The sequence below is a fragment of the Saccoglossus kowalevskii genome, chromosome 5 (assembly GCF_978046115.1).
Source record: "Saccoglossus kowalevskii chromosome 5, keSacKowa6.1, whole genome shotgun sequence".
NCBI lineage: Eukaryota > Metazoa > Hemichordata > Enteropneusta > Harrimaniidae > Saccoglossus > Saccoglossus kowalevskii.
Window position 1 is genome coordinate 13,258,854 of NC_140645.1, and position 23,432 is coordinate 13,282,285.

The 23,432-nt window shown below is 32.8% G+C and overlaps 1 protein-coding gene across 1 annotated transcript in view; it reads left to right on the forward strand.

Annotated features, from left to right (window-relative positions):
• Positions 1 to 310: 310 nt before the first annotated feature.
• The window catches only part of LOC100375589 (roundabout homolog 2-like), a gene marked incomplete at its 5' end in the record, with an annotated part of 127,459 nt that continues 104,337 nt past the window's right edge, over positions 311 to 23,432 (forward strand). Inside the window, one exon of the mRNA XM_085498732.1 lies at positions 311 to 449. Coding sequence (XP_085354858.1) covers positions 311 to 449 — 139 coding nt within the window. The remainder of the gene's footprint in view (positions 450 to 23,432) is intronic.

The window sequence follows — 23,432 nt, forward strand, 5'->3', positions numbered from 1 at the left end:
ATAATGGCAGTTTATTTACCATGTGATTTAAGTCTTCAGGTTTTCTTTATTGCCCTTTTTGGCTCCAGTACACCATTACACCAGGTCATAATAGATAATTTATGCTTGCAAACTCACTTAATTTAAATATGAATGCATGGCCATTAATAGTTAATTAATTCAGTTATTTAATGAGTTTAAGATACTTCCTTAAATCAGCCAAGTGTGTGTTCATGTATTTTTTTGCCCATCTGATTGTAAGCTGCCCACCCCCTTGTGTATTGAATGGTTGATTCCATGAGATGTGCTGGAGCAGTGCTGAACTAACTGTTGTGCTTGTATTCGCAATCTTTGTAGGGTCTTGTATCGAGTCAATGGAACTGACCATAATGATATGGAACTAACTAAAAAGATCTGCTACCTGGGGTTCCTGGTGGTGTGCGTAGCGGTCCTGCCTGCCCTCTGCCAAGGTAAGCCATTGTTATTATTCTCTATCCTTGGCATGTCCTTGTAAAGCGACTTGCCGTTCAGCCCACTTTGTTGACTGCTTTGTATAGTGTATATGCATCTATACAGTGATATCCTCGAATTGACACCTTTTACGCAGTACGTATCATTCACAAAGAATTCTGCATTGACAATATTTGTTTCATTCTGAAATGTATCTTTTAGTCGCGATGGACAAGGCACTGTTCAGATTTTTTTTTCCAACTATGCATGCAGCCGCCTAAAAAACAACAGTGTATCTGATACACGTTTTCTACCGGGTACATTGCTGAAATATGACCGGCAATGAACGTAGTTCTGAGTCATGTCTTGCGATTAATTGCCTGTGGCAGAAGTGAGTCCAGTTCCCGTTGTGATTGCCGTGGTCCACTGACATTGCTTTGAAAAGCAGCTCAGTCTGCTCTTAGTGTCTGCAAATCTACTAATACACTCCCTTATGGAAACATTCCCACTAAAATTAACGGCCGTGTGGATATCGTTCATCAATAACTACTAGTAAATACAACGCTAGGTTTCCTGTAATCCGGTAATAGCTATTAATCCAAGCCAAATAAAAATCATGGTCTCTTTGCAATCCAGTGTCAGCTATTTAAAAAAAAGCTGGCTTCATTGATGATTAATTAAATTAAATAAGAAAGGTGCTAAAAACACCAGACTATCACCTGGAGTGGCCTCCGACTAAGACTCAGGTGATCTTGGGGGCTAAGACTAGGCAATATATACACACAGAAATCAATGTGCCAGTCTGTTTTGACAGAGCTGGTGTATAGATAGGTCTTGTTAAAAGCTCTTATTCCCATGTCTAGCTGAAGACAGTGTCTGAAATGAAACCCAGTATGTACCACGGTGTATACTAATCTGTTGTAAGAATGCAACTGTATGTATTCTAATGCTTCCACTGTTAACTGTACATGCGTAAAGCAATTAATGCATACAGCGTTTTCTTTACGTTTGACCAATTCTGTCGTGTAGAGTTACGCGGTCCTTCGTTCTCTCAGTTCTGTGGCTGCTCTGTTTATACAAATGCAGCAATATTTTTTTTTTCTGCAAGTTGAAACTTTTATTAGGATCCCAAAACAGTGTTTATGCCCATGTAGTATTTAATGACAAACAGCTGAATGTAAAATTTTGTATTCTCGCTTTTTTGCTTTCATCTGAATATTATTTTCACACTTTCTGTGTTATTTATCTATCATACTCAGTAACACGTTTCTTGTTTGAATTACAAGCGTGTAGGAAGTGTGTGTGTAACAGCACTGTTTGATTTGAAGTCAGTTACAATTAAATCGTCAGTATCATGTTTAGCCCTGATTCTTTCGTATCAATATAATTTTTATTTTTTTTCATTCATTGACGAAATACAATGAAATAAATGCTGGTTTCAATTTAAGTAATAAATAAGTTTGACATATTTCACAAGTTGCCATAGTTACACTTTTAATAGTACCTAATTATTGTTAATAACAGATTTTGCTTACATTCATAATTATAATATATTGTTGTTTTTTTTTAAAAATACAATTTTTACTAAAATTTATGAAGGGTTCAGAATCAGAAAATTTGTTATAAACTTTTGAAAAAAAAGTTATTATTTTTTGCTCTTGAATAACAATTTTGAAATACAGTTGTGAGAGAACAATCTACATATATAAATATCACAATCACAAGATTTATCACAAAAACTTGTTAATATTGATGATGAAATGCAGTGTTTGACAGATAAACTGTTTGTCGGACTGTGAATGTAATCTTTACTTGCAATCCACTCCGTTTTTTAACTCATCGCTGGAGTCCAATGTGTTTCCAGTTAACGTTACTACAACAGCTTCTTTTCAGATTCATTGGTAGCAGTCTCCTTTATCTGTATTGGTCCTTCTTTTTATCATAATGTCTTATTGATAAGATATAATGAACAAAAGGTGGGAGGTTATTTAAACCAAGATGGTGCTAATGACGTTCATCGTTAATCCCTACAACGCTCCACAGTTTGGTTGTTTAGCACGCAGTGTTTTCTGGCAAATATTTAGGACACATTTCACATGCCGTATTCATTGAGTGTTCATATTGTATTCAAATTTTAGAACTTAAAAAAATAATAATGTAATAATGAGATTTTCTGGAAAATAAATGATAGCTATGATTGTTGCTGAGATTTTTAAAATTGTCCGTTCGTCATCATCATTATTATATAGATCGGTTTCGTCTATGTTTGAAGATGTACTGTCATGTCTATGTTGATAGAAACCAGCTGTCTGTCTGATTCTGAATTATTCTTTGTTATAAACTCTCCAAAAAAAAAAATTACACACTAGGCAATTTTTGGCAAATTGATAAAAAACAACAAAAGAGTCCTCTCCTCTTTGATGTACAATCAGACTGGCTGCATCCCAAGTGAGTTAGCTATGAAATTGGTAAAAAAAAACGTTTCTTGTAAATATGCTTATAAATTTGAATTTTGCTTCACAGTCTCATCAAAAAGCAAAAATTATTTAAAAAATATATATATATTCGTCAAACCTAATTGCTTAAAAATTCATGGCAGGCTTATGATGAAATCTGATGACTCTAACTTTGTAAATGTCTTGTTAAATGATTATTCCTTGTAATATGAAACCTCTTCATATTAATTCAATCTGTGTGGGCTATGGTATAGAAAGTGATGTGGTTCATTCTGTCACTGAATTCCAATGGAGGCTACTTTCAATGATCATTTGAAATTCCGACACAGTTAAAAAAAAATCTAATTCATTCCCCAGTTGGTATTGGTTTGATTTATGGAATTGCAGAAACCATCCTTTGGGGGGTACTAAAAATTGTAGTTAGGATTTATTTTCACAAAGGAGATTAAACCCTTTTTCTTATAACTAATGAAGTCGCCGTGGTAACAATGTTTTTATGATATAATATCCAATTGGCATCAATGATGTTATTTTACTAATTTTGAAAAATAATTTAAAAAAATGTGTTTTGTGTCACTCATGACAGATGAATTATTTTAAACTTGTGTTGAGACTAGTCTTGGTATGGTATGGTATGTTATGAAATGTTATCAGGGTTCTTAGTGTCCTTGAATATACCGGAAAGTCATGGAAAATGAAAGGTGTTTTAGAAACTCCCTGAAAATGAACAATCAGCGTAAAAAATAAATAAATAAATAATTGAAATCAACATTAAAATGGAAAAAAATATTTTCATGATGAGCGACATGAATAAAAATAAGTTGTGATGAAATAGTCTAGGATAAATTCCTGGAAAACTGATTGAAAAATACCTGAATAACTCCTTGAAAACTGATAAAAAAAGCCTGGAAAACTTCTGGAAAACTAATAAAAAAGGCCTGGAAAACTTCTGGAAAACTAATAAAAAAAGTCCTGGAAAACTAATAAAAAAGGCCTCAAAAGTCAAGGAAAACTTATCGAAAAGTCTAGAAAAACTAATAAAAAAAGTCCTTGAAAGTCCAGCAGAACTATTAAAAAAGTCCTGGAAAGTTCAGGAAAACTAATAAAGCCCTGGAATTGCCAAAAAACTAATAAAAAAGGCCTTGAATTCATGGAAAACTAATAAAAAAAAGCCTAGAAAATTCTGGAATTTATTTAATTTCATGTGTATAAGCCTTGGTTATATTTATTGAAATATTTTAAAATATCTTTCGGTGAGATCCTTATTGCATTCCTTGCAATATCCTACCTGACTATTGATTCTTTCTAGGGATTGATACTTTGCATTCTCGCTGTCTATTCGCAAATGAATCTTTTATATCTTAAACTTCAGTTTGAATGATCATTTGCTCCAGGCTGTTAAATATCTTGCTGAAAGAATTAATTTTTCAGTTCGGTATGCTGAAATGTCAATCAGTATACAAAAAAATGAAATAATACAAAGCAGAGTGTTCTTGAAAATGACATCTCAGGATCCTTTATAAGAATTTTTTTTTTTTCCATTTTTATCAAAATATCAGATAACATATAAAACTATGCATTTTTTGAGATTCATAAACAAAATTTTTTTTTTTTAATTATTGGCATTGTAGATGAAACAATTCATAGTTTAACCTTTTCACCACCAGACTTTCTCATCCAAATTTTTCTGTACTTTTTTCTTATTTCCTTCAATATTTCTGATAAACCCTAATTTTAGAGCCAACAGACAAAATTTGTGTAAATTTTCGTTTTTTACTCAAAAAATGGCCATTTCTGTCCCAATCTTCTGAAGGAAAGTGCAGACTATAAACAGGACTATTTTGTGAATTTGTGATGAAAAGAGGAAACTGGTGGTGAAAAGGTTAAAACAAATTTTGTCTCACAGCTGTAACTTAAAATACTTTTTTATGTTCACTATTTCATGTTCATGCTCCTTGTCACAGGACAGCATGTGACTTTGACATTTAAACAACTGAATAAACTGGAGATTATGTCACTTTTGCAATCGCCCATAAAACATTGGTTTCAACTGAAGGGCTCCAGTAATTGCTGTTTATTTGTCTTTCTATAATTAGACTGTTTCCTTTTCTCTAATCCCTTGTCACTATCTGGTTATTTATGGCCTGACTGTGAGCTGATTTCCAAAGTCAATAAACCAATTAAAATATAGAATACTCATTAATATGTATGTCATCATAGTGTAAATGGTTATGATAATAAAGGGACAGGCCATTTCACATTGTGGGTGAGTGTACTAGTCAATATTCACGCTGCCATGGTGTGAATGGTTATGGTAATATGACCAACCACTTTACATTATGGGTGAGGTGGACAATTATAAATTCATGTCATCATAGTGCATATTGTCTGGATTAGGGTCCAGCCATTTTATATTGTGGGTGAGGTGAATTAGATTGTATTCATGTCACCATAGTGCATATTTTCAGAATAAGGGTCCAGCCATTTCATATTGTGAGTGAGGTGAGTTGGATTATATTCATGTCTCCATAGTCCAAATTGTCAGGATAAGGGTCAAACCCTTTTATATTGTCGGTGAGGTGAACTACTACGTGTATGCAAGTTGCATCGTGGACAGTGTTAACTAATAAGGGACCATCCATTTTATAATGCAGGTGGGGTGAATATTTTAATATTTTTGTATTTATGTAACTTAAATACATTTCAGTACATTTGTATGAATATACATAATTTTTAAAATACAGGTTAGATATATTCCACTTTTTTTCTCGTTTTATTATTTTGTTTTCATAAAAGGATACTTACTTATTAATTGCAGCTAACCTGTGTTCATTGTATTATGTGAATCCGTGACAGAAACAGCTGTCCATTTGGTTTTTACTACAATGTATATGTATCACACATACCAGGGAGTTTAATAGCTAACTGGAGCTCTTGTAAGTTATTCAAGGCGCTCGTTGTCATGGCAATGAAGTAAACGCATGGTTTCATTACTGTTGCTATGATAACCAAAAGATATGTTTTTCAATCTGAATTTCAAAACTTTCTTAGCAATATTTGTATTCCTTATTAATTTCCTTGTAAACTAGCAAATTTGCATGCCATGTTTTTTTTTTTCATGGCTTGATGCAAAATGGTATGTGTCTGTTGATTAAAATCCATCCTCTATTACCCTATTTATCAGAGTACGCCAACATTCCATTAAAATGGAAATAATGTAAACAAAAGGTACTATTTGGTGCAATAATTCGCGCGCGAGTTTGTTATTCCCACAGATCAATGTAACCAACGTCAGCACTTTGCAACTGTGTGAAATTATGATGGTTGCCATGGAAACATACACTTTTCTATTTATCCCACTCAATATGTTGAACGAAGTATAGCAGATTTGAATTTTATTTCTTCTATAGAAGATTGTTTTGTTGCTGGTGACATGAGTGAAATTTTCTGCTTTAACGCCATCGGTAATGAAAATAATTCCCCATAATATCACGATGATGATATTTAATTATTGGTTTCCGTGGAAATGGGTAGTCAGGACTATAACAGGATAATGAAACTGTTTGTTTAGGTTGCCTACTGAGAGTAGGCAATACAACTTACAATATTTTCCAAATTATGGCGTGACACAAAAGAGTTTTTCTGAAAAATGCTTTAGGAATTTTTCTCTGCCTGCTGGTTTGTTAGAAAAGCATTGTGAATCAGTTCTGTGACTTCATTTTCAGCATCATGTCGTCATTTGTTGTATTTTCAAATTCGCAATCACAATTTTGAATCTTGTATTGTAACATACAGGAATTGATCTATTTCATAGCACATGGGCTTACGTAAATGACAGAGTTGTGTTTATGGCCAAGCTACTGTAAAATGTTGTATTTCAGCTACAATTAATTTTTGCTGAAAAGACTTTTTGAGTGTTTTGTATGGAATTTATTTTCACTGATTTTTGATGAGTTGAATGTAAAATATAGGAAAAAAAGTATTTTTGCCGGATTTTATTTTTCACTGAATCATTTCTTCAGTGATTATAGTAAAAATTAATTTCAAGCAAAAATAAAGTATTTTATAGTAAGTCATATTCTAATGATTCCATATGCAATAAATGCAATTGTTGGTTTATTTAAACTTTTATTGGAAATGCTCTTTTAATAGAACAATGTGTTATTTGGATTTGCATTCAAAATTTCTTAATTTGTCAGTAAAAAATTGTTTTCCCTTGCATAAACTTTAACAATTTTGGATTTCTGTTGAGTCTACTTATTTCCAATCATTATTCCTTTTAGTTGTATGACCACTATAGAATTACCACAAAAATGAGAAAGTTATATTTTTTATCTTTTTAATAAAATCCACTCCAGATATTTGTTATTGTGACTTTCCGTACGTTCAAGCTTTTTTTAGCTCCACTGTCGACTTTGTCGAGCGGAACTTATCATATGAGTGATTGTCCGTCGTCGTTCGTGTCAATGTTTTACTTTTCGACTTCTTCTTGAAAACTACAAGCCTGAATGCTTTGATACTTGGTGTATAGGTTTGTTCATTTCATGTTGATATCTTCAATTCTCTACTTTTGGTGAATATTTTTGTAATTTTTGGTAAAAAGTGATATTTTCGACTTCTTGTTAAAAACTGTAAGTCCGATTGCTTTGATATTACATATATAGGTACTACATGTGGATCTCTCTCAGATTTGTTCATTTCGTGATGATGTCTTCAATTCTCTAATTTTGGTGAATATTTTTGTAATTTTTGGTAAAAAGTGATATTTTCGACTTCTTGTTAAAAACCAAAAGTTCAATTGCTTTGATATTACATATATAGATACTACATGTAGACCTTTCTCAGATTTGTTCATTTCGTGATGATATCTTTAATTCTCTAATTTTGGTGAATATTTTTCCATTTTTGGTAGAAAGTAATATTTTCGACTTCTTGTTAAAAACTGTAAGTTCGATTGCTTTGATACTATTCATATTGTTCATTTTCTAATGATATCTTCAGTTCTTTAATTGAAATGTGCATTGCTAACAGCGGAGCTATCTCAGCCGACAGGCTGCTTGTTAACCTTTTCACTGCCAGTCTTTCTCACCCAATTTTTTTATATTCTTCAATATTTCTGGAAACGAACCCTAATTTTGAAGCCAACAGACAAAATTTGAGTCAATTTTTAGTTTTTACTCAAAAAATTTGTTTTTTTATATTCTCAACAGTTTGAACTACAATTGAATCATTGTCCTTCATCATTTTATTTTTCAAATTATCTAAAACATGGCCACTGAACGTTATATGACCACTCAAAGGTTCAAAGGTTAACGTTACATTCTGTACTTCACTAACAACCCTTGGATAATAAACTCAAGCGAACTAGAAACTAAATCGATGCTGATCGAAAATGTGTAATTTTGACGACATCATCATAGAAACAATTCCGATGGTTATTATCGATGAAGCGTGTCGGAGTAGCAACTGGGAGTGAGAAGTAGACTGAGAGCAATTGGTATTTTATTTTTGACGGTTGTATCGCATGGTATAAAGTGCGATATTTGGTTCCAGTTCATTACATTTTTTGAATCCCTATTCTTTTTTTCTTGAATTGATTTCCCAATAGAGGGTAAAGGTGACTGTCCTTCCTTCTAGCTGAGAATCTGAAGTTTCGATTCAGGGATGTGCCAGTAATTTTAGTGAGGTAGCTCAAATATTGGCTGCGTTCACTCACCACCACTATTTTTCCACTGATTCTTTTAATTTTCAAATAACAAAACAAAAAATCTTTATTTGCAAATAAGGCAAAATAGCATTTTAATTAGTGGACTTTCTGAATAAAAAATCTAATTATTAGTATGAAAAATATTTGATATATTGTTTTTAAAAGGCACATCCAGTTAAGCCTAATCTTGCAGCAAATTTATTTACTGGATTACAATTACAATGGAAAACAAAACAGATATTAATAATTTTAACAACAGCAAACAAAGTTGTCCCATGATTCTCTGGTGCAATCCCAGCACCAATGTCCCATGATTCCCTGGTGCAATCCCAACAACCATGTCCCATGATTCCCTGGTGCAATTTCTGCAACCATGTCCCATGATTCCCTGGTGCAATTACAGCAACCATGTTCCATGATTCCCAAATGCAATCCCAGGGATTGACAGCTTCCCCTTTAAAGAAGATGGCTTTTCCACTGGTCAAAAAAGATGACTGTTTTATAATTATTAGATGCTTTTAATAAAACATTTTACTTTGATGCAATTTTTCGAACAGCTTAAAATTTTAAACAAAACTAGTTTTGCTGATCCAAAAAATCTTAAAAAATGGTCAAAAAATGTCTGGTACTTCAATTTGCAATGATAGATAAATTTTATTTTTTTAAATATGCTTTTACATAGTTTATATTCTTTCACAAGATTTTCCTTGTCATAACAAAACAATAAATGAATTTTGGTTTATATAGCGATATCAGTCGACTTTCGTACAAGAATGAAGGGTTGATTTGTTCGCTTGTGTCCCTGGCTCCCGGCGTTCTGATAAGCAATTGAACATTCATTTGGTAAGTCACCCGCTCTCCCTACACAGGTGAATTTGGAACGCTTTGACACCAGAGTGTGTAAGTTTCGAAGGTAATGACTGAGAATGTCTATTGGTTGATTGATAGTAGAAAATTATTTCTGTGAAACAGTGCAAAATTTAGTCATTGCATCTCATCGAAAATTGGTCTATTTGTAAAATGTCCCTTGCAGTGTAAATCTCATCTCTTGAGTTTTATCCTTTTAACGACAGCTGCGTCTGAAAGGAAATATCCACAGCTGAATCAGAAAGGTTTTAGAACAAAACAAAAACAGCTTGGCATTGCATCTTTTTTATAACATGATTGCAATAATAAATAAACTTGCCTTGTTTCCATGACAACTTAAAAAAAAATCTTTTCTTTTTCTAGACAAGAAGCTTATCATTTTTTTTAATCATATTTACTTCATCCTATTTTGTTCAAAGGACTCAGAAGTGATTTTGAATATGGATTTAAAGAAAGTATCAACGAAATAACAGAAAAGATTGAAATATTCATATTGTTATTAGGGTCATCGTATGATGGTATTATTTTCAGATGATGGCAACTTGTAATTCAAATTCTCATGTTCTTGCTATATATTGAAGAGTGAAATTTTATCAGGATTATTAAAATTGGATTCATTCCACGGTTAGCTTTCGCAATAATCCCATGTTAGCTTCAAATTACTCCTCCTGATTTCATTGACGTTCTGACATTGACATGTACGCTGGGAATATACTTGAATTTCCGATGGTATTGAACTTGATAGTTATTGGTACCCCGGGGGAAAGCTTCAAGATTTAGATGTGCTTTCAACGCATATGTGCTCATTTAGCCATCGTGGTAAAATGGATTTTCTTTGTGATGGACATTAAATACCGCTAGTCTTATTTTTGACCACGTCTCGTGATTATTGAACTGGAATTTCTTTTTACGCCTAAGACATTGATTTTTTCCAAGTGCATGTGCATCTATGATTTGTACTGGCGTCTGTCCATTCGTCTTCGTATTTGTGTGTGTTTCTAAAAAGCTGCTGACTCATGTTAAATGAAATGTTGCATATTCATTCTGAGGAATTCAATGATTTTATGCATGATAAAAAATCATGCCTATTTTGAATTAAAAAAAAAATAACTCTCTGTTTTGAATGATAAAAAAAGTGTTAGTTTTGAAAGATAAAAGGTTTCATTTGTTGTTCTTGGCCTTGCACAGTGAATAACCCTTATCTTACTTATTAAAATGAACAGTAAAATTTCATAGGATTGACTCCTTTCTCTCACGTCTGAGTAAGTCTCAAATCGATTCTTGATGATTCGAATAATAAACAGAATATATTAGAATTCAGAGACTATGATGTGTTGGTGATGGCATCAGAATCTTTAAGTCAATTACTACAGGCACCCTTATAAGGTTGACAGACTAGTGACCAATTTCCCAAATTTAAGCTAGAGCTCAGTGAATATTACATTAAAACTGTTAAAAATCTTGCTGCCAGATATGTTCGCAACTAGATGGCGTTCAGCGAACTGCTCTGATAAATACACGAAAATCACTTTGTCTCCCTGCTTTGAATAATCCCAGTCAAATATTTATAGCTACATCATTTTTCCCGGGGAATTTTGCAAAAAAAAAATTGTTCTTATTAAATCAAATCTACCGAATTCTGAGTACAGTACAATGTTGCGTAATCAGAGTGGTCATGTGACTACCGTAATTGACTGATTTTAAACATGCAGGTTTCAAGAAGGAAGTCATTGAGATAATTTGAATGACTTTCTTCCTACTTCTGATTGGATCAGTTGTCAATAAATAAAAGAAATGAGTTCAGTTTCCTGTTTCCGCCATCGGTAAAAAAATCATTATTTTTTTCATGAATTTTTTAAGCCTCAAAAATCTTTTTAAAATGTAAATGACTTGGTATCTGATAATAGGTGACTGTGAACCTGAAGAGGATTTTGTCGTTGGTATAAATAATGTAAACTAATAAGCAATCAAATATGTTTCCCCTCATTTGTAATTGATCTACATTAATAATTAATTAAAATGTTTAACAAATTTGGATTCAACTGTTATATTTGAAGGGGGAATAGTTTACGCTTTTTGTTTTTTTTCAACTTAAAGGGAAGTGGTCATCAAGCAGCACTTGTTCGATTTAAACATAAACAAACAATGTATTTTACAGTTTTTATTTCATTTATTTTTTCATTCATTCATTTATTTGAGGTGATTAATTGTCATTCTCTTAATTACCTTTAGTTTGGATAGTTGTTTCTTGTTTTTTATGCAACATTTGACGATCCAAAACAAAACAAAAAACAAAACAATAAAATCGGCAAATGGATTCATTTCATCAAGAGAGAATTATTGTTGTTAATCGCTCTTTTTCATTTTAACGATTTTTTCCCCGAATATTTGATATTGAAAATGAGAAGGGAGGTGATTTATGGCTCAGTGGGGATTCTAGAAAATTATGACTCTTAAACCGATCTACCGCTGAGCAAATCTGAAACATTACAGCTGCGAGGCTTCAGCAAATCCTGCATCTGCAGAAGATTGTTTAATTCCTGTCCGTATACTTTTCCGAAAAAATTACGACCGATTCATGACAGAAACGACCGAATTAACGAAAACTAATTGTTCATTTTCAAGTAATAAATGTTTATTTTCAGGTTTTAATATCGATAAAAGATTAAGAGTCCCATGTTGTGCATATCAAATGCCCTCCGGCCCCTAAACATGAATAAATAAAGTTGTCATTCAAGTGTATTCAAATGGAATGTTTTATGAGCTGTTGTGACAGTAATCGTGAAAAAAAAGTGTTTGTTTGTCATTAAGAAATAGCTTGAAAGATTTTATCAATAGCTCAAGGGAACCATCGGGCATCCCGTGGTCGTCTCGCTAGATGGATCGTCTGTTCCCCCGCCACAGTTTGTCGCTTTCATGATCCCACAAAACAGACCAATTCATCATGTAGTTTAATCATTGGTCTGTGTTATTTACACATCTTTTTTATTAAATATGTATGTTTTATTTATGAGTAATATTCATTTTATTACTTGCAGGTATTTTTTCCCCCCACAAAATGAGTATCATCATATCGCTAGCTCTCTCTGCACATAGATTCATAGAATTAATAGAAAAAAAGTCATACTGAAGATTTTTGTAACAAAAGGCAACAAAATTATGGATTTATTGGCTACGACTGAACTGACCTGATTCTTAGGTTGATGTATAGACACCCCTATGTAGCGTGTCTACTGCATAAAATTCAAACAACATGCATGGACAAACGTATTTTCCTGAAACTTCCTTACCTTAATCTCCTGAGAGCATAATTTTATTCTTTTCTTATTAATTACTGCTTACTTCTAGGATATGTCAGTTTACAGAAATCAAACTCTTGATTATTTTATTTTAATTATAGCATTATATTATACTGTATAAAAGATGATGGAGTTAATTATTCACTTGGTTTTAATTTTGCTTATTTCACTGACTGGAAAATGCGCTAAATTAAAAAACCCAGTGAATATGTAACATTTAGCATAGAACACATAATCTAAATGATAAAACCGTGAATTTGAAATCCATTGAGTATGCCTGGAATGGTAAATCAATACAATTTAAACCCAGTGAATCTTTAGTCATTTTACAGTATTTGTATAAACTAAATTTTGATAATTGGTTACTAGTATTAAACAATGTCTGCATACAATCGCACTTGTTCTTGGTTTAAACTTGTAACGTGATTCAACTTACTGTATTTGATGCTCATTCACTATCATGTACCATACTATACGATTTGATTTCAATATCAATTTTGGGGGTTGATAATTTGCAGTTGTAATTTTTCAAAAGCCACACTGATTTATTAATAATACAAAATGAAATTTTCACTGCAACAAAATTTTGCGGTTGTCATTGATTGGAAAAAGACAAAAATATGAGTGTTTGTTCCAGGATCATCTCGATGTGAAGTCAAGCATAATTCACAGTGAAATTATCTCTCATTTTAAGCACTGTTTGTGCTATGTTAGCTTGTAACCACCATCTCCCCCATTAGGTCATGTAAAAAAAAAGCAAAACAAATCAATAAATATAAAAAAGTCATTTAATTCCATTGATGCAAGAAACAGATTTAGTTTTTTTCTGGCTTTATAGAGCAAAATTCCTTCCGGGAAAGCAATATACAAAATATGTAGATTGTTTGTTTCCAGGCGATTACAGGTACACAAAAATCATCAGGAATTTTATGTTTCTAATTGTTCTACTAATAAAGTGAATACTGTATATCGTCTCAATTCCTGTTTCGCACATTTCCATTGCATTTTGGGAAAGTGCATGTTCATATTAAACAGCATATCCTGTCAGTAAAGAATGAGCAATACCGTGGTTGCTATAGCAACCACTCCATTGTATCTTTTCCAATGCCAATTCCTTTTGTCTGGTGGCATAAACACTTGACTGTCACGTCATTGATGATAATTTGCTAGATCAATACTTATTAATCTCACAGTAATTTTCAATTAATTGTGAAATTGCTCGGCTGTGAATGTCTTTTCAGAAACACGTTTCTCTCAGGAGGCGATGAAATGAAATCCGAGGATGGTCTCACTGGGAAACCGTTTCCGCTCAGAAACTATTTGATTCATGAACTAGTCACAGAAAGAGATACTCAATACATTTTAATAAGACTCTGTACATCAAGAATGAGTTTGGTCTCTGTTCATGAAGAATGCCTTAACGATTCCTCTACACGTATATACTCTCTTTGACTAATTCAGGCTTTCAATTTCAAAATGGACTGCTAACTTTAGGTGTGACGTTCACCCTACAATAGCATACGACAACAGTCTACACCCAAGTTCAGCAGTGGAGTTATTTCCCCCGATATACTACACTGACGAACCATCTGTGCGTACAGTATTCTTGAACTAGTCATTCATGGAGACCAATCTTTTGTCTGTCATTCAATCTATCTATACTTCGCTGATGGACTTCATTGTGCACAGAACATAAAGGTTTACAAAAACAGATTTTCATAACTGTGTATTAATTCTTTTTCATACCTGTAAAGCCATTAAGTTACACAATTGAACTATTATATGTATAACTCATGGGTAAGAAGGATTCTATAAATATATACAATAAATAGGTTCACATTCAACTTTTTTTCTACCGACTTGTTGATCAAAAAAAATCTTCGTGCATACTTTTCAATAATGTTTTATACTACAATTTAATTCACTCTCATTGTGATTCACATGTTTGTATTTACACTTTTCATACTTCAATGACGTTCATATATGTAATCATATTAACCATGCTTATCTTTCAACGATGTTAACTTTCTCCATACACGCAATCCAGCAAACAGAATCAAGAAAACTCTGGCTAGCGTGTAAAATGTTTTTTTTTTCACATGAAAGCACGATTCCCACCTACAATTGAAATAAAAGGATCTACGCATCAAAAGCTGAATTAACCTCACAAAACTAACGAATTACAGGTGTGCGTCTTTTATTTAATTGAATGACACCTTATACAATGATAACGTGACATTGCCCCCCGGGCAGTCTTCACACCTAACATGTTGTAGGCGAAAACTTCCCATATACTGACTAAGCGATCATCATTCATTCTCAGTCACACAATGGTTTTGACAGCCACGGACACAATGCCGTACGGTTGTCTCTTATTAATATCCGATCTTGTTTTCACGCTGTATATAACATCCTCTTTGCCCATATGCCCCTCTCATGCATGCAGGCCACTTCTGAAGAGCCCTTTGCATACTTTGTGTCCACTACTTGCGTACAAGGATCTACTTTTACACAAAGAATGGTTCCACACTCTAAATTCTGAATTAAGAACTCACCAGGTACTAAAGCCGTGTTGATTTTTGAAGAGTTCTTGCTGTGGCAAGTGCTGCCAACTTTGTTGGCGCTGGCTTCATGCCTGTCATCAAGACACGATAAATCTTCTGGGTGTTATTCACTGTTCAAATGCAGCTAAGTTTTCAGGAATGTTTTATTTTCATGTTTTATTTATTTGGTTGATTAACTGATATTTATTACAGGAGAGTCATGAAATAATTGTGTTGTTAGTGTGTAACATAGAACAAGATTGTTGTTTATGTTCATTTTATGGAATATCCAAATACCAAATGGTTATCTTTTTTTTTTGCCTTAACAATATGGTGATAAATTTCAATCAGTTTTTAAAATCTGACCTTCTGGAAACTTGTTCAGCCATATTTTCCATACTTTTCTAAAACTTTTAACCAAATGGACAATTTGCTTTACAGGACTTCATTGAATTTTTTGACAAAATAAAGAGACAGTTGTGCACTTTTTATTTTGTGAAAGCGTCAAAAGTTAACATTTGCCATGTTTAATTACCGTAACTATTGTGTAATTTGGGGGCGGGGCACTTTATGACAACTAAATGTCGTTGGAGTGACTGATTTAATGGCTCAAATCAGAATAGGTGGCCCAACGTGATGTTTTCCTAGAGTTTCTTCAAAATTTCAAAAATATATGTCAGCAAATTGCAAGTTGAAGGACTTTTAAGATTAAATATTTCAAATTTAAAATATATTCAGATTTTAGTGCTAATTTTCTTCAGAAGCGACACTATAGTGTTAATGGATCAAGTTTTTGGTTCACGAAAAATTTGGCCAAAAACAAATCTGACCATATAGACACAAATCGACAAAACTTGTTACTTATTTTAACTTCTTAAATCAACAGTCTTGAAGTGTGAAAGCAAACAGAAAGAATGAAACAAGCATTAACTCACATTTTTTGGGAAATATTTAACAAGAATAAAAAAAACCCAGCAATTGCAAGGAATTATGGAAATAATGTTTTTATCCTGTGTATGATGTCATCAGATAAAGGGCTCAGACGGTCTGATTACTGATATCGAATCGCTCTGTAGACTTATTGTCACAAGATGACAACTCATCAATTACCAGTGAAACAGAAAAAAAAGGACCATTTCTGAATTTTCCTAGTTATTTTGACTGATCTATGGAGTTTAGAGGTTATGTGGTCATTTCCCAGATGGTTCCCATGGGAACCACTATCAATCTAACCATCTATTTAATCACATTCTCTTATCAGAAAAAAAAAATATGAATAAGACCGTGAATTTGGAATGAAATAACTTTGGTTGTCTACTGGATTACTCACTTGTTGTTTTTGTTGTGGTTACTCTACTGTATTGTATGTGCATAAGTGAAATTTGCCGAGAATAACGACTATTTAATTGAAATAAACAAATATTTGATAGTTGGAGAATATTTGCTTTTATGTCCTTATTAAGCTATTATAATTTGACAGGGTTCGATTTATTACCGACAACTAACTGTTCGTATATTGACTCAGTATATTTTTTTTTACATTAATAGACTTTAATGGTTAAACTTAGTGTATCGTGACTTTGTACAGTGGCCTGAAAATGCAACATAATAATTTGGAGGTGTTATCATGTTAAAGTATTCCTACATTGGAATTTCATAATATTGACCACATTATATTGATCATCATTTTCTATTGGTCAAACTCATAACGCCAAGGCACTGGTAGCATTATTGTTTGTTAATTATGCTGTACTCGTTTTCGGTAAACTGCATTCAGATCTTCATTTCTTTAGTTGAGGGAAAGAAGGTTGATCGTTATCTGAGGTAAGTGTGTCCCTAACTCATTGAATCACTTATTAATAGATTCAACCTCAGGCTTGGGAACTATTAGTTTGGCTGGGGTCTGGTCTCAGAAATATACTGATAATGAGATAATGAACAATATACTGATTAGATACAATGAGATAATAATGAAGTGATAAGGAAATAGAAGACACAAGTTCATCAGATTTAATATTTATACAGGAAAGAAGCGGAAATTAACTACAAACCCCTATTTCATTTAACTGACCCCTCTCAACTTATCGTTTTTTTTTTTTTTTCGATTCCTAATTTCCCATCTACATATTCGGTACTGATATAATAGTCTTAAATTCTGACTGTTTTGGGAAAAACAAAACATGACATGATTTTTGATAACGTGTTTTGATTAACTTGTCAAAGAAAGTAACTGGAGGATAAAACTGTATCCATAGTAACTGGCTTTCGGCCAGCCACCTGTCTACCTTTTGTTTTAGACAGGCGCTCCACATTTTAGCCAGGTCTAAAATTCATTTGGCATGACAAAATTTCTACAAACCTGTCCAATTTTGATTGAAAATTACCAGTACATTACCAAGTAACGATAAATAACCAACAAAAAATTGATTTTGGACTGAATCTTTCATTTCGATAAAGTTTTTAGGGTTTTTTTTTTTTTTTGGCAATAACACTAGGTACCAGTAGTAACTATTATTGTTTAACTGCAAGAAAGTTTCTCAATTTGATGAAAATCAAATAAAAATACAATGTCATTCTTCATTGAGCCAATGTTTCAAATTTTTGAAGCATGGAAATTGACTTTCAATTATAAAACAACAAAAAGAAGTAAGCTTACTCAGTTGAATTCAAAAAATCAGAAAGTTTTATCCCAATTATTGTTTATTTAAAAAAAAAGGCTAGATTATTATGTAGCAAAAAACGAAAAATAATTCTGATGTCAGATCAGACATAAAGGTTACAATATTCAAAATCATTATTAATCAGCATAATTGGTGGGTATATTTGATGGTGAGGGGTATATGTTGATTTCCGTACTTGCACATACAACATTTGTATTGTAAAGATATGTTCTACATTGATTCGTCGTCGTCAGACAACGTAATCCCTTAATACCATGTTTGGGACTATAAGTCTCATGGCGCTATAATCTCCCTTGTGATAGGCGCTCAGCTGAATCCAAACTGAATTTAAACTGAGTTCTCCTCCGAGACTTAAAAACGACTAGAGAACAAATTAGTCTTATGATGGAATTACAGAAACCATCTTGTATTTTACTCGAAGTATTAAGAATTAATGTTGTGATCATGCTTTCCACTAAACATTTGTTAAAGTCACCTTTACTAATATAAATATTAATATTAATATAAAAACATATTTGTTGTTGGGAATGTTATTAGGTTGGTGCATTTCAAATCTGACTACCCGGTAATACAAATGTCATATTTTTTTCTGCAACAATTTTGGTGCAAAATTTTGCAAATTTTTATAAATTTTACTAAAAATTTTTTTTTTTTTTTGAACAGATAGGCATTATTTATAATTGCTGATACCCCTTGATCAAAATTCTTTAAAAATATGGTGACAATTTTTTTTTTGTGAACAATAACAAAAGTCTATATTTGCTTTTAATGGCTCGACAACAATAACAATATGGGGCAAACTGTTTAAATTTTGTGATTCTGTGAACAATTTGTTGCAAACTTTTACTGGGGTCCTAATATCAGTGATTTTTGCAACTGCAAATTTGTAATTCTCATCAAATCTAATTATTAGTGAGATCAATCGACATTTCATGAAATTCTCATGCAAATTTGCGATTCTGTGAAATAACTGGTTATAGTGGTCGTCACTGGCTGGTTTTGGATAGTGTCCTTGTTTTAATAATCGCAAGGTGTGTCATATATAAGTTTTGAATGAATGGATAAAACCTTTCGAAGTGTCTGCCAATTGTGAAGAAATACTCTTGCATGGCGTGCTTGGAATGGCATCGATTACAAACACTTGCAAAACATAAAAGTTCACTTCCCACGAGGTCTACAGCACATATCTCAAAACATAGTTATGAAAGTTGTGTTCCCTTGATATTTTATAAAAATCCTTGATGATGTCCATATTGAATGCTATGTGGAGCTACAACTGTTGTCAAATATATACCATGAGGACGACTAGAGAAAAAAGCTTCGGCAGCACAAATTATATAAATGCATGACATATCCATCACTTTTATTACGTACCAGTCATTTGTATGGCTCAATGCCTATTGTACTGTTCTAATGACGACTTCTTTTTATCGATGTGCGCTCATTTTCCCACAACATGTAACTAAATGATGGTGTACCTCGTTTTCCCCATTGGACCGTGGAGAGGTTTGCGACAATAAGCAATCAAATTGGTTTAAGAATACAAGGTAATAGTAGAACATTTGAGTGAAAATGTGTGTATCAGAAAGGATATCGAGGCTGATCCAGACAAATCACGATATAGGAATATGATGCATCAAAGAGTTGCCCTCCCTCCAAATATAAATGGTACACCCCTTGACGCTTTTGTATTTGTTCATATTGCCTATCATTTTAGAACATCTAAGAATAATTCTGTTCATTAAATTGTGATATTAGATATTGATCTAATTATTTGCAAAGCCCCTTGACCTGACTTTTAAGTTTAACAAAGTACACGGCCGGTAATTCTACTTTATTTTGCACTCTATGCAATTTGTATTGCATTTATTGGTTGCTTATGAAGCAAAGCCGAATGCCGTATCAGTACGTGTATGTACGTGTAGGTGCAAATCATGAATTATCCTGCAATAGAAAAAAATTTTCCCCATACTTCTCTTTGCATTGATGATTTTGCTCACTAGAAATGATTAAAACAGATTGGGTTTTAAAGTTGGTCATGTGATCGACGTGCGTTATGACATAAATATTATCGCACGATATGTGTGCGATGCTCGCTTCACATATGTAATCTGATTCTACCAGCTGTAGTCAAAGATAAACGTTCGTTGTCTGAAATTGTATAAAATGCTAGGTTGCAGTTGACCCATCATTGACCTGTTTTTTGAGTACTACTGTTTTCACCATTTTGTGGCTCTTACAACAAATTACTTGCATATGATGTATCAGCTGTTTTTGACAGAATTCACCCACACATGTTGTATTTCACAACGGAGTCCCTCGATGTTCCCACTATCAACTGCAGCTGATATCTCTGAAAATTATTTTTCATATGATAATGCCATGATTTTGTTAATTTTATGTATTTTTACTTATAATTTCTTTGTTAATATTGCCCCGAATACAGATAATTTCCCTCTGTCATAAGTTTTTGATCAACATTTTTTGATAAAAATTTGTGCTTTATTTCAACTCTGTTCAAAATTTTTGTTTAATTTTTCACAAAAAGTAGAAATATTTTTCTGTTAGTTATTGATTTTTCTTAATCGTAATTGAAATTCCCTAAAATAAAATAAAAACTTTGGGCGGAAAAACATTTGAGCAGATATCTTACACAGCTTTAAACTAAATTTATCGTTCTCGTCAGAACCACATGTGGCCATTGTCTGTTTTTTACGAGCGTAAAACGCATTTGTACAGATTCTTGCTTTCTAAAACATCCTTGTTGCACTAGTTTTTATGACCACAGTTTGATATATTGGACAAAAAGATGAAGTTGCATGTCATCTCTGTCTTTCAGATAATAACATTTTATCTTCTGTAATATTGGATGATTCAACTTTTATATTCGGGGGAGGAAGGTAGAGAGATGATTGACTGTGACTGGGAAAGATTTTGTATCAGCACCTCATTATAGACACATAGCCCCCGTTTTTTCATAGTGGTGCGATCCATACAATGAGAAATTAACACATTTACTGTTAATGCAGGGAGGGTAGCTATATAACAGCAGGTGCATAATAACAGCTGCCTTTAGTTGATTTTTCAGGCAGACTATAAAACTCACAAAATGGTGTTCTTTCCTGTTGTATCTCCCAGACATTAATTTATCTGCAATTTTTCTTTTTTTGTTGTTGTCAAAATAGTGATTTTTTATGTCGATCACAATTCTTGTTTCCTGCCAACGTATTTTCTTGTAAAAAAAGTTGCCAGCAACAATTTTTTTAATATAAAGAAGAAAAATGGAGATAATTGAAGAAAATGTTGATTTCTGTGACACCCTGCCCTGTCTGTCTATTTACCCGTAGCATAGGAACTTTAATATCATCTCCAATTTAATGAAACTTGCGTTTGTGGAATACAGCAAAGGAAATGAAAGCCCTTTACTTAAAAATTGAAATTAAATCTTCAATTTTTGGATTAATTTAAAAAAAAACATACATTGTGGTAAAACACTATTATCCATTATTTTTATTTTCGTTTTTAGCACATTTGTGTTACTCTGCAACGTTATGAATTCATGGTTACCGTGAATTGAATGTGATTATATTTTCCTTCCCACCGTCTGTTAATAACAGGAAATTACCGTTCTCAATATGACACAATAAGTCCGCTGCATGCCTCATAATTTTATGAACATGTATGCTTTTAAATCACCTCGCTTCATGGGTCTGATTTCTGATGTTGTTCGTCTTGAACGCAATGCGTGTGCATGTTGCATGGATATTGGTACTTGAGCAAATTTTGTAAAATGTGGTCGAAGTCGCACTGTCGTCGTATCTATGCATGCGCGTTTGTTGAGTCTCATCCAATATCATTGTTTTCATAGAAACCAATTTAGTTAGGTTGTTGAAATGTCGGTTCACATTTACAGACAAGATACATTTGTAAATACCTAAAAATTTGACAAGACTTTATTTTCTTCAATTTTGCTTTTTCAGAAAATTCTTTCTCCACGATATCCTGCAGTGTAGGTTAAAAAAACACATTCAGTCTAAACTATCAAAAGAAAATCCTCTCTTCTTAAGCTATGTGAAATGAAAACAGAGTATCATCAGCAATCTCTAGACAAGACTTAATAGGGGATAGGGCTTTAATATTTGAGGAGAGGTTAAATTTTCAATCTGACTTTCCACAAACATATTTGATACCCCCTCCAAGATGTAATGGTTCATCCCTTCCTAGCATAAATCTTCTCATAAATTTGTATATAGCCATAGAAAACTGAAAGCAAATTAAATCTTGTAACATTTTGGTAGACCCCTCCTTTATTGTGCACATTTTACTGCTGTGCCATACTGCACTGAATTGTTGACGGTGAGATTTGTGTATCAGACAGAACTGAAATTCGTCTGTTGATTACGTTATATGAATTCTAGGCACGAAAGTCGATAAATTGATCCTATGTAATGGGAAGAGAGTAATTTGCAAAGATTTATGGTCGTTGGTGAAATTGGACAAGGCTATTGTAATCAAGTCTTGTTGAACTTCAATTCGTTTTCATCCAAAGAAGACTAAATGAACGGATCAAAAACTCTGAGAGAACAGGTTAAAGAGAAACAAATAGCAACATTGTTTGTTACTTTCTTTGGCTTTTAAGTTGGATGTAGTTGCTTTTGATGCCTGATCGGATTTCAAATGAACAATATATCTTTTTTATGTACTCTGTGATGTCATTGCTAAAAGAACCAGGGCTTTTAGAAATGTGTTTTGATTTTATAGATGTTTGGTTTCTCTCTTATTTCTGGATTATTTTCAAATAATATTTAGTGATTTTAGGAGAAATTTTACCCATTTAGCCAATCATCAATAGCCAATCAGGGTTCAGCATTAAAAGGATGAATATTCATGATTGTACCTAGCCAATCAATGCTCCACAATATAGTGATGAATATTTATGATTGTACCTGGCCAATCAATGCTCCACAATATAGTGATGAATATTCATGATTGTACCTAGCCAATCAGTGCACCACAATATAGTGATGAATATTCATGATTGTACCTAGCCAATCAATGCTCCACAATATAGTGATGAATATTCATGATTGTACCTAGCCAATCAGTGCACCACAATATAGTGATGAATATTCATGATTATACCTTGCCAATCAATGCTCCACAATATAGTGATGAATATTCATGATTATACCTAGCCAATCAATGCTCCACAATATAGTGATGAATATTCATGATTATACCTGGCCAATCAATGCTCCACAATATAGTGATGAATATTCATGATTGTACCTAGCCAATCAATGCTCCACAATATAGTGATGAATATTCATGATTGTACCTAGCCAATCAATGCACCACGATATAGTGATGAATATTCATGATTTTACCTAGCCAATCAATGCTCCACAATATATAGATTAATATTCATGATTATACCTAGCCAATCAATG